Consider the following 13,782-nt stretch of genomic DNA (forward strand, 5'->3'; position numbering starts at 1 on the left):
GACAATTAGAGGAATCATTGCAAAGTGGCATTATTAGTGAGTTAAGTGAGAAAAGTGAGATAGGAGAGAATGTAGAAAGTATACAGTTTCCTAAGGTAGGATTGGGGAATTCAAAGGCGAGGCTATTTGATAGTGACCCCACACTGCAGTTGGGTAAAAGAGTATTCCCAACTCCCACAGAACTGAAAGAAAGAGTGTTGTCTCCCGAAGAATGGGAGAAAATCAACACAAAGACCACTGAGAAAGATATTTATGAAAATGTAAATAACTATAAAGATCTCACTGATGAACAAAGGGGTAAATTAGCGTCCGTGTTAATAAAACACATAGACATTTTTGACGAAAAGCCAGGAACAATTAAAAATTATGAACATAAGATAGAACTTACAGATCCTACACCAATAAAATCAAAAGTGTATCCTTTTCCTCTTAAGTACAAAAATCAGATACAAAATGAAATTCATCGGTGGTTAGCTTTTAATATTATCAAGAAAGCACCTAGTGAGTATAATCATCCGTTGGTGGTCGTTGAGAAAACGAATGGGTCTATTCGTTTATGTTTGGATGGCCGTAAGTTATCAAAAGTGATAAAAAGCGAATTAGATAAACCTCTTCCAGCACTTGAGATATTACAATCACTAAGTGATAAATCTTTCTTTACTAAGCTAGATATAGTTGAGTTTTTCCTGAATGTAAAAGTCAGAGAAGAAGACCAAACACTCCTTGGCTTTGTATATGAAGGCCTCTCATACTGTTTTATGAAATTACCTTTTGGAACTAAGACTAGTCTAGCCTCTTGCATTAGAGCATTAGATCAAATTTTGGGACAAGAAGTAAGACCCTATTGTAATAATTACGTAGATGATACAATTATTGCCTCTACAAGCTTTGAAGAACACTTATTACATATAGATAGAGTATTAACTTTGCTAAAAGAAGGTGGTGTAACTTTACGCCTAAAGAAATGCGAGTTTGCTAAGCCGAAAATAAAAATTTTGGGTTTTGAATTATCACATGAAGGAATTGGGAAAGATCCACAGAAAATTGAACATGTAATGCAGTTTCGAGCACCACGCAACGTAAAAGAGTTGAGAAAGTTGATTGGATACTTAGGTTTCTATAGATGTTATAGCCACCAATATTCAGAAGTACTACACCCACTCTTTAACTTGCTTAAAAAGAATACTAAATTCAAATGGACCAAGGAACATCAAGATGCTCTTGAGAAAATTAAATTGATTTTTCAAGAAGATATAGTACTCAAGAAGCCTCTTCCTAATAAAGAGATGATTTTAGAGGTAGATGCCAGTAATGTAGCTTGTTCTAGTCATCTCTATCAAATTGATGACAATAATGACAAACGTATAATAAGCATGGCATCAAAAGTGTTCAATGCAGCACAGAGAAATTATAATACGACGGAAAAAGAATTAGCGGCACTAATAGAGGGTGTTTCAAAATTCAAGCATTATTTGATATTAAGAAAATTTAAAATAAGGTCTGATCACTTGGCTTTGAAGTTTATTTTGTATTGCAGGTTAACGAACCAACGTTTAGTTAGGTGGTCTTTATCTTTGGCAAATTTAGATTTTATTTTTGAACATGTTCGGTCCACGGATAACTTGGCAGATTTCCATTCAAGATATCCTCCTGATGGAAATTTTACTTCTGACAAGTAAACCTTACGTTTGGGTGAATCGAGTTGCTGACTGAGACACATATGAGAAAGTAGTACTAAGTGTGGTCAGTATTTCAGCGAAGTTATAGGTGCGAAGCTCCAGGGGTTTAGGAGATATAGCTAGCAGAATATCACATGGAAGTACAAAATAGTCTTAATACAGTTGGAGGTAAAAACTCTGTAAGACCTCTTGTAACGACAAAAGGTGAATAAAAAATATATGGGTACATATTAGGACTAGGGGGAAGTCATATAATAAGGGTATACTTGACGACGGCCATCTTGAAATCCGCCATTTTGAATTAAGGTTAAGATTTTAAAATAGGAATAGGGTCATGTGATACATGATTTAAGGCGCAAATTTAATCAGAAGAACAATGGTGACGTTAATTTTGATTTACGCGCAATTGATAAAAATTTACAGGGAAATTAAATATTGTTGCAGCGTATGTGTTAGTCCTTTACCCCACCTGGTAAATTTTGTGTTAATGATAATAATTAAATACAAAGCAGGTGGATAAATATTAGGTCTATTGTAAGAGTTGCCTTGATGGCGGCCATGTTCAAATCCGCCATTTTGAATCAGACAAAAGTTTTAAACAAAACGCATAACAGTGACACCTTATTAATAGCAATTTTTACCATAACTCCAACGGTATAACCATATTTGCTTTATCATTAACCAGCACAAAATTAAATGGATCGCTCCTTACGACTACTGCTTTGACGGAAATGTTAACGACAAATGTGTCAAGTGTAACTCGATTGCCTTTGTCAGGTGTGCTCACTGTGAGCAGAGCATTTGTGCAAGTCATGCACTCTTTTCTGAACTACATATTGATTGTACTAATTGAGAATTTTTCTGGTAGAAAGATCCAAGTTCAATTGTGACTCAATTTCACTTAGGTCATTTTTCCTTAAATTAGCAACTTGTTTATGCGATAACAAATGCTGGTTAATGATAAAGCAAAAATGGTTATACCGTTGGATTTAAGGTAAAATTTGCTACTAATAAGGTGTCAATGTTATGCGTTTTGTTTAAAACTTTTGTCTGATTCAAAATGGCGGATTTGAACATGGCCGCCATCAAGGCAACTCTCACCATAGAGCTAATATTTATCCACCTGCTTTTTATTTAATTATTATCATTAACACAAAATTTACAAGGTGGGGTAAAGGACTAACACATACGCTGCAACAATATTTAATTTCCCTGTAACTTTTTACCAATTGCGCGTAAATCAAAATTAACGTCACCATTGTTCTTCTGATTAAATTTGCGCCTTAAATCATGTATCACATGACCCTATTCCTATTTTAAAATCTTAACCTTAATTCAAAATGGCGGATTTCAAGATGGCCGCCGTCAGATATAACCTTACTATATGACTTGCCCCTAGTCCTAATATGTACCCATATATTTTTTATTCACCTTTTGTTGTTACAAGAGGTCTTACAGAGCTTTTACCTCCAACTGTATGAAGACTATACTGTACTTCCATGTGATGTTCTGGTATCTATATCTCCTAAACCCCTGGAGCTTCGCACCTATAACTTCACTGAAATACTGACCACAATTAGTACTACTTTCTCATATGTGTCTCAGTCAGCAACTCGATTCACCCAAACGTAAGGTTTACTTGTGAGATGCTAAGCCTGTAATAAAAGAATCTCTAATGGGCATCATAGAGGAACTGCCAGGTGAACTGAGAAACTTCATAGCAATGTTGTCAGAGTTACAGACCTCTGACACATTCTATGGAAACATAAAACGAAAGTCGAATCAAACGACACATCTAAATGCATCAAGGGGAAACATCACTCATACGAGTTAATAAATGGAAAACTTTGTAAACGTGATACAATAGGAGTACGTATTTGTATCCCTGAAGTAATGGTGTATCCCTTACTCCATTATTATCACGATCAGAATGGCCATCTGTCAGCAAGTAAATTGTTGCCACAGCTAAGTGAAAACTTTGTATGGCCAAAGATGAGGCACAGTATACGAAAATATTGCGGTTCATGTGATTTATGCCAAAAAGCCAATCCACCAACATGCTATTATACAGGAAAATTACACTCTGTGGTTACAGATAGACCTGGAAAGCTGATCTGTATCGATTTTTGCGGGCCTCTTGTAAAAGGCAGTGGTGGATTCCAATATATTCTAGTATTTTTAGATGCATTTTCGAAATTAGTTGCACTTTATCCCTGCAAGCGTGCTACTACACACGTTGCCATTCAGAAGTTAACAGACTTTCTGAAATTATGCCCAAATGCAGAGTTCATTTTAAGTGACAGAGGATCACAGTTCCATTCAAAACAATGGAAAAATCACCTCCAGAGTTTGGGAATAAAACACATTATGAGTAGCGTGTATTATCCCCAAGGAGAGATGGCTGAAACTGCTGTCAAAGCCACTATTCGCATGTTAAAGAAGTACACGAATAGTAATCATAAGAATTGGCCAAAATACTTAAACAAAGTGGAAAAGTGTCTAAACTCAGCAAAGCACCTCAGCTCGGGTCTAGCCCCGTACGAAGTCCATTTAGGATTGTCACAATCTAGTGATATCGCTAAATTATTTGACATCCCAGATGTGGATAAACGGAAAGATATGAAGTACTACATTGAAGTAGCACATAGAAATCTGAAGAAAAAAAGCTGAATCCCGTAAAGCTTATTTTGACAAGCATCATAAGACAATCGAGTAGAATTTAGGTGATTTGGTACTCATCAGACTATTCCCTAAATCCGATGCTTTAGCGGGAATATCTAAAAAAGTTGATGTTAATCTATGGAGGACCGTTCCGTATCGTAGATAAATAGATAAAAATGTCTACACACTTTGTGATGTAGCCACAGGAAAAGAGATAATTAAAAGAAATACATTTCTCTTAAAGAAATACCATCTGAGAGAAGACAAAGAAAAGGAAGATAACACATGTGAGCAACAGACATGAGATAGTCTTGCCTCGTAAAAAAAATAAAAATAAAATTAAAAAAATAACAATGTCTATGTGCATAGCTTAAAACTATCATATGTAGCAAGAATTCTGTATCGTCAGTATGCTATATATGTATGTATTTTCAATGTTATTATTGAAAATAGGTTAGGAATATTTGTCAAGTAGTCATTACATAGTTATTATAGTTCTTAAGTATTGTATCTGTGAGTAATATATTAATTGTCCTGTCCATTAATATATAACTCAAAGGGGGGAAATGTACGACGCAGTCTTACATTATTTTTATTAATAAAGTTTATATAGTAGTATATTTAAATGTTATCATTAATTTGCATGTCAAAATGGAAATGGTTTTCTTTATTTTCATATATTATTTATATTATTAATTAACTTAGAATCATATTTATTTTATTTCATAAGTATTGGTAAGATTCAAGTTTATATCGAGAATGTAACGATAGATATTGGATTTCGTATATAGAAAGATAGACTCTAGTGAGTTAGAGATTTTTTTTAAAGCAGACTTGTAGAAGACAACTACGCTTCAAAGGTCAGTCACCTATGCTTGGTCAGCCTAGCCAACTATATTGTGAGTTGAAACTAAAAATTACTGTTTTATTTCTGTTAAGCAGCAATAACAATACTGTATAGAAAAAAAAAACATAAAACACCCTGAGTGGTAACACTACCGAAAAGGCGACAGAAAGACGGATACTTGTCTATTGTCAAAATTTAACACATAGATATAAAGACAGAAGGACAAAGAGGTGTGAAAATTTGAGGATAACCGCCGATTTCACAAGAATTCTAGCTGGCGTAGCGAATCTAGCAAAACAGGCTGTGAATTCGTTCCAGGTTTACCAGATGAAGCAGTTTGTAATATCAAATACTAATAATAATTAAAATAAGTAAGAATTAGTGTGTTTAAGAGTCAATTATGTATTGGAAAGCTACGCGTACTCTTATTGTTTGTTTTACCTTTTCCGTCCTTACGTATATCGTATCATAAAACTTTCTTTTAGCCGTGAGAAAAAAAAAAACAAGTACGATCTGGTATTGGAGGGTGGAGTTTTGGCTTTCTGCTGGGGACAGACGAGGACTGGGAATCCTTACCCTAAGAAATTGTTTCAAATAAAGTTAATAGAGGATGACAACTCCATACCACATATGTATATGGTAGCAAAGATATGTATATACTTGTAAGTAAAGTAGATGTATGTTTAATTTCATTCCATAATTAATAATTTGTAAAATTGTCACGCGGAAGCAGAAAACTCCGAACTATTATGGGTGTCCGCGACACTATGAATTCTTTCAGCTAGAGGACACCAATGACTAGTCAAACATAAGAAAAGAAAATGTCAGGTGGTGGAAAACATATTAACCGGCCTATTTTAAATGCAAAATTTTAAGGTTATATCAGAAGGGGACTATAACATATTTGGTATCTAATGAAAGGCCAAAGAATGCAGATTTTAGTGCTTGATTCGAAATTAGGTGACAATCTATAAGAAGTGAATTATTTGCGTATAAAGTCAATGTAAATAAAAATCAGCATACTTCCTTGCAAAGTTCCGTTAGCAGGTAGATAGACAATAGAAAAGGTTATCTCTATTGAAAAGCCAGTAGCTTTGATGCGAAGCACGACTCGGGCGTCAAACCCCTTTTACAAAACCGAAAATCTGGAGAAGAACAAGGCAGTTGGCGTTTACATCGGGTCTGTGAAGTTGCTGCTCGTGCGAAAATAGTTATTTTCATGAACACTATAAATTCAACGGTGTTAGTTGCAATGGAAGATAGGTGCATACATTTATTTTAAAAGTGAACTTAATTAAGTGCGATAAGTTGCACCATTTGTGTTCAAAATAAGTTAAATAAACTGTGTCAGTTTTCTAGACTATATGCATTTAGAGATCCAATCTGACACTACTTTAAATGAATACACACATCTTACGTATGCAGCAACAAATCATTAAAATATCTATATATATAGAGAGAGAGAGATAGAAGTGCAAATAAAACCAAGTTTGAAGTGGTTACAAAGTAGTGGACTTAAAGTTATAATTAGGCATCAAGGACTTAATCTACTTTAGGATGCTACGGAAACCGTTCTAAAAGAATACTATCGACATGAGAGAATAGACACTAAAATTGTGATTAACGCTGTGAAGTAACGGACACACCTACCTGGAAATTAAAGAAGATGAACTATGCAATAGATACAAATACATAATTAACTATGAACTCGTGATAAAAAAATCATAAGATAGTTTTTTTTTAAATTATTTTAGTTCAACTGTGAGCATATATTATATCGATATCAATTAAGTGTTGTGGTTTAAGTGATTAAGTGTTGTGTTAAAATAAAAGTGTTTATTAAACTACATGGAGTTATCACCTTCCCTAACGGAATTTCGGCTGGTATGGTAAGTATCAGAATAATTTGTTTGTTTCTTGCAGGCTTGCTGGATTCCATGTTCTTTAATATCAGATGTTCGAAACTAGTAAGGTAATCACACACCTATTCTTTGATAAACCAAGGTGGCGGATAACTCATGCGTAAGTCCACATATCAAAGAAAGTCCGAAAGGGGCTACAGGACTTTAAATAAGGAACTCACACTTACAGGAATGGCATTATAGAAATTATAAATATATAGTCTTATTATTTTTTTAAAAAATCTTAGCTCTACCGACTTTTATCTAAATTTCAGTATTTTCTATTATTTTATTTGGCATATCTTTTGATTTTCTTTAAATTTGGATGACACAACATTCCTGTAAGTAAAGAGGTAGTAAGAGAGAGATTTACATATTAATTTAATACGGAGATTTCTCTTTTCTTCCCCTGCACTCCACATATACAACTTTTAGTGCTGACAGTATAGAAGGCAATGCCCTAGTCGCATCAGAATACCGCTTCTCCCCATACAAGAAAAGTCAAAACATTGCTTTATCTAGTCGTTAGAGGAAAGATGGATGATAGTTCGCACCCAACAGATGGTTCTGGCATTGTGACGGCCACTCGACGTGGTCAGGGCAATTGGAACTACTTGAAAGAAAGATTCATTAACACCGATCTGGATAGGTAACATTGACTACGCGACGTGAGGAACTGATGAGGTGATTACAGATCATCCCAAAGACACATTGACTCCCCTCACTGGTAGGGCCAGCTGGCCCCCACGGGCAGTTGCGCTAGGATTTTAGTTTCTTGTTAGTATTGATATTGTATCTCGAGGGCACTGGGGGATTACTTAAATTAAGGACTGAATTTCGGTGTATAAAACCAGGAATAATAGCGATGGAGGTGACAACCCTCTGGTTAGCCATAGCTTTTCATGACCCTGTAACAGCAGAGAACTTCAGTTTTAGATTTTTTATTTCCTTCAGCTATATATGTATATAGGCAATCCAGTATATCCTTGTGAATATTCCGTGCAGAACATCTGAAACCATTTGTTGAATTGAGCAGTCAACGGAAAAGAATATTCTTCTTTCTTTTTTATATTCGCGATAGTAAAGAGAAAGAAGCGATGCACTAGCTGCTTTAATGTTCTAGAAATTCTCTCTCAAAAGCGAGCAAGAGAGAGAGCAAAAAGGGGTGGATAGGGGGCGAGAAGAATACTCTTTTAGTGTTTCTCTCGTCTTTTTATTGTAGGCTGAGTAAAATGGCCTCGGCAGGTCATCGTCCTAATGGCTTGCTCTTTATGTTGGCCTCTTTTACTGAAATGAATCGGCTTCTACCATCCCCTATCTCACATACACATATATATATTAACGTGTGCTGGTTTCTTCCGTATTCCTAACTCGCATTAAACGGAACCCAATCAGGTATTTTCTGCACCACATGCGGTAACAGCAACACTGTTTATTGAGCAATAAGAAAAAGTAATTTACGCCCAGTATCATGCTTTATTTTTAAAGCGCATGGGGTTTCTCATTACGTATTGTTTCCGTCAACATACGACCTTTTTCCTCTCTCATTAAATTGCCCTGTATTTATCTCAGTGTTTCATTTCCTAACGAAGGAAATCGGTTAACTGTAGTGTACTGCATAGCACCGAACTCTTGTATAGAATGTTAGCTATAAATGTTGAACACTAGTTAAGATGTAGGATTTATTACAGGTGTATTATTATTATTATTATTATTTTCTATTTTCTAAATTCTTCATTCTCAGGTAATTTTAAAGTATATATGTAGCTGGCTATTTTTGTTGATTAGATATGTTTGTATTTGAATCCTAAATTTTATATACGTCTACTTACTTGCAATATATATATATATATTACGGTGGGTTGAATTCGGGTAATATTTTGGTGTGGTAAAGTAAGACGTAATATAGTTTATGCTAGGATAGCCATTGGGCAGGTAGTATAGAGCTAGTAACTAGGCATTAAGGGCATTATATAAAGAAAAAACTGATTTATTGGAATTATGTGTAACAAAAGTGTATATAAATTTTAACTATCACCAAGGTGCCTATGAAATGAATAATAGTATCATGATTTTTATGAGGTTCGCATTCTCACGTTCATGTTAAGACTCTCTTGTGTGAATTTCACTACGGTAACCAACAGAGTTCTTATCAACGTACTTACAATATGATGGTTTCCATTGTAAACAGAATCTGCACAGCACTTTCCGAAACCACTAATCTCCGTTTCGAGTAAACGCGAGTAGTCACTGAGAGGCGTATGGTTGATAGACATTTGATGAATTAACTAAATTGTCTAAGGTTTATATAGTTGTTTCCTTGCACTTTCATTTCTACTATTCGCGGAACTGAAAGTTGAAACTAGGATTGTTTATGAAGTGATTTCGATTTCACTTTTCTAAAACCTTCCGCGTTTACAAACAAAACATGTTGTCATTTTTATTTTAAAATGATTTCACTCTCCTATATTGTCTTTGATATTTGGAGGTGACCTGTTTACTATATACTTTAGTTTAAAATCTCAAAATTAGGAATATCTTAAAAGAAACATGCTGAATTTGGTACTCCCTGGCGTCCTGATAGTGGAAAATACAAGAATTGTGCATTTAAGTACTGTCTAGGGGGGAGGGAAGGCGCAACTTTACTTTGAACAGATGGATTTTATGTCAATTACAGCCAGATATGGAGTACACATTGTATACTCATTCTGAACTGCAGTAGTATAGTGGTACAGATTGCAGACAACGTTAGATCGGAGCTTCTATCCATTTACAAACTAAAATGTGTTAAAAGTAATTCATTCCAGATTCGTTTGTAGATCACAATGTTAGCTTGCTTTTGTTGTGTTTTCAATTACTACCACAGTGTAGAGTGAAGAGTAAGTATTCTCAAAATCTTACATGCTAAAGCAACTGGAAGCACAAACTCTCATACAAAATTAGACTTCGTCTGTACAGAAGGTTTTTCTGTTCTAGAATGTTTGGTTTGTAGTATCGCACCATGTCGAGAAGTATGACCAAAGACCGTAGTACAAACAGCGGATACATCTTTGACATTGCGTTTAATATCCATCCAATGTCACTGATACTTTGATAGAATAATTTGTTGATTATGCACCAGAATACCATCGCTTATGTCATCAAGTAAATGTGGAAGAAAGATGGGAGCACTCTCCCAGTCTATTAGTTCCATGTAGGTAGTAGCATTGAGATTGATTTCTAGCTGCTTTTCAATCAAAGAAGACTTGTACACTGCTGGAAGTCTTCTTTCTTTCATGAAGAATATGCCGACACGAAAATGTTCTTATGCTTTCCTCTTCACCACCAACACCAGCAAACAACATATTTTCAAGATGGCAGAAATAGAAGTTATTAAAGAGGACGGGGAGATTTATGATCTGGTGCTCAGGAGGAAGTTTTTGATACAGTGATACCATGAAGTAATAATTCTTTGCATCATCTTGACAGTGTGGATGGAATATAGAATCATATAGGAGCATAGATGTTTAGTACGAATCGTACCAAACGTTTCACTTCCTCTGATGGAGATTCGTGAGAAATGTACAATCGAAGTAGTCGGTTAGCTTTAGTTAGCCATCGTGCATGGCTTAAGCCACCTGACTGTGCAGTTTTCAAGTATTGCAAAATACTAGGATCTGAATTTTGCGTCTCTTGCTGAATACACATATCCTTAGAAAATACAGCTAATCAGAACTTAGACTTTCGTTAATGGCTCAGGAACATCAATTACAGAGCCTGAAATATGTTGAAACATAGTAATGGATGAGCTCGGTCGGAGGATCAAATAACAGCAGTTTGGTAATAAGTTGACAATAATAATTGGCAATAACAATTAAGTTGGTAATAAGGTGACAATGAAATGGTGGAAGAATCAATCACATGGATGGTTTGAGCGCGATCGAGAAGGCATTGCTCTATGTCGAATAGCAAGACATTCCAGCTGACATTCTGATGCTGTGACGTCTGCGCAATATAATAGCCAGAAAAAACGAGGTAGCTCCATCCGTGTTAACCAAGTTTTTGCTTATCCGAGTTAGATCCGGTCCATATTATCTCGGATAATCGGAACTCTACTGTATTTTCAAAAAAAAAAAAAGCACCAAGGAACGTAAATTGTGCACTGGTATTAGTAAAAAGAAAAAATAATTAACAGAAATAAAAAAACAAGTAACAAATAACTTCCCACACAAAATGATGAGATTTTTCAATGAAGGATGAAGTGTTTCTATTAAATGCATCAGTACGTTGAGTAAAAGATGAAAGCACAAAGGCGTGAGGACAATATTAAATTCTGACAATAAACTGTACTTGCTTTTGTCAACATGTTCAATTCTTTCTTTCAAATAAGGAAAATTAATTCCTAAACTATTCCTAAATGTAGAAGGTCGGAGTTTACTGATAAATTACTCACCCTATATCGAAGAAAATTAGTGTCATAGAGTAGTAAAAATTTTCATATTTTACTAGCTGAACCTGCGCTCTCTACACAGCGCATCATTCACATATGAGCATGAATTATCTTGTCATTCCTCAGAACATCTATACATGTCCCTTTTACAGACACAAGTGAAGAACAACTTGATAAAAATTGGCTAGGGGCATCATAAAGGGGAGATTTTTTCGATTATTTTTTCAATATCTCGTACTATTTCCAAGATTTGAGGCTACTTTCTAATTCATATGTGATCAGTGTTTTCTTTCTTTTTGCATGCAGTATGTAATAAGGAAATATATTACACACATAATTAATTATAATGTCAGTGATATATGATGGTCATTGGGCAAAATATTCCAAACAATAAAGATTCATCTTAGACTGGAGAAATGGTTATCCTTCGATTTTCATTGTCATTTGGCCATGAAATAAACGCCGGAAAGATATACTAACGCAGTATGTAAATGTGTCGTGTTGGAATGTATAACTCGTAGGATTGATGCTTTGCTTTTTGAAATTTCAAAGCTTCTAATGTACCCCTAAAAAATACAATAAAGAAATAACGTCCATTTTTGAAAAAAAAATATTCAACTAGAACTGAACAATCTACACAAAATTCGCAATCGATCAGTAAAAATGGCTACTTTTTTAGAGCTTGTGGTTAACGAGATATTGTTAAAAGAGTTGAAACATATAAACGTCTAATAAAATTTTCTTGACCACAGACATAGATAAGTTCATTCAAATTTTAGTATGTAATAAGTGTAACGTGGGAAATTCAACAGCAAAATGGGAATTTCTGTCTCTCAAGACGGAATTTTATGAAGTTTCAGGTTGGCCTCACTGTAACCAGTCACTTGGCAACCTTAGTTTTGGCATAGCCTACGCTGTTGAAGATAGATGAGTTAGAACTGTTTGTAAAATAAATAACTACTCTGTTTTGTTATTGTCATTTTCTATTTTTACACAACGTAACAAATTTTTAATTACACTTTTGTTTTCAATAGACGCACTTTTTGGTATATAGTATAATATATATATATAATTATATCTTTGTACAAAACACATATTCACAAAAACATTTTTTTTATTGTTTTATAGCAAAATAGTATTCGTGAATTAAATTCAACATCACATTTTTTTTAAAACTCTCCTCTATCTATCTATCTTTTCTTAAAAACATTTCTTCCACTTGATTTGGTTAATTTCTCTTCATCATTTCTTTTTAATACATAGTATTTGTAGTATTAATATTTTTTATAGTATTATAACGTTCAAACAACAGTCTGCACTCCAATTTATGGCCGTTCTTAAACCACAATTAAAAATTTCGCGTACAACATTTAATTGCGGTTTACAATGTCTCTTATCACTTTCCTTGTTTTTAAAAACAATGATAGTTCATTCTGTTCTCACATAATAGAGCAACTTTTCGCTCTATCTTTCAGTTCGGCTTTAAGGTCTAATTTGCTCTTACTCCTTGCATGGACGTAAGCCTTCTGTCTCTGAACTACAACATGATTTTTGTTGAGTTTCCCCAGCGCCGCCAGGGCGGCCACTTCAAAGGCGTCTCGCACCGCTTTGCTCGCCGTTTTCGCTGATGTCTCCACGTACGTTGTCGCTGCAATTTGTCGACTAACTGTTACAGCCTGAAAAAATAGTAAAACAGAAAACCAATCAATAAAATTGCGTCATTCATTAATATATCATAAACATTAGTTTTAAAAGGAAGACATAAAACAAAAATCTAATAATTTCAGTTACCGTTTTTTTTTTTTTTCAATGGTGTTTTTGCCTAAGAAATTTTGGGCTTAGGCCAAAAAATGACTTCAATTTTAATGAAGAAATAAAAGTACGTATCACTTTCCTTTTTCCATTATAACATACAAAAAACATTTAATTACTGTAATCTGAAAGAAAAAAAACATGAATAAATTATGAACACAAGAAAATCGGTAAGTAAGTGATCAACTGGGTAAATGAGGTGAGTTTTCTAGTCCCAACGAATTGTTTTAGAGCTATTATATTAACGTTCAACCACAAAAATGATTTAGTAAAAAAAAAAAAAAAAAACGCTGGGAATGAGGTACTAGCATTATTTACACCTTAAATTAAATATTGACAAAAACTGTTTACGCTGCAGCAGAAGAGAAAAGATCAGTTCCGAAAAGGCACAATAACTCGGAAAAGGTCACTAGTGCAGTATCGTTTAAAACCTATAATGCAATCTATCAAATA

The 13,782-nt window shown here is 34.4% G+C and overlaps 1 protein-coding gene across 1 annotated transcript in view; it reads right to left on the reverse strand.

The window, feature by feature from the left end:
- Positions 1-12,482: 12,482 nt before the first annotated feature.
- The window catches only part of LOC145668761 (rho-related GTP-binding protein RhoE-like), a 281,380-nt gene continuing 280,080 nt past the window's right edge, over positions 12,483-13,782 (reverse strand). Inside the window, exon 5 of the mRNA XM_081736910.1 lies at positions 12,483-13,193. Coding sequence (XP_081593036.1) covers positions 12,957-13,193 — 237 coding nt within the window. The 3' untranslated portion in view covers positions 12,483-12,956. The remainder of the gene's footprint in view (positions 13,194-13,782) is intronic.

The sequence above is a fragment of the Thermobia domestica genome, chromosome 13 (genome assembly GCF_964235325.1).
Source record: "Thermobia domestica chromosome 13, izTheDome1.hap1.1, whole genome shotgun sequence".
Classification (NCBI taxonomy): Eukaryota; Metazoa; Arthropoda; class Insecta; order Zygentoma; family Lepismatidae; genus Thermobia; species Thermobia domestica.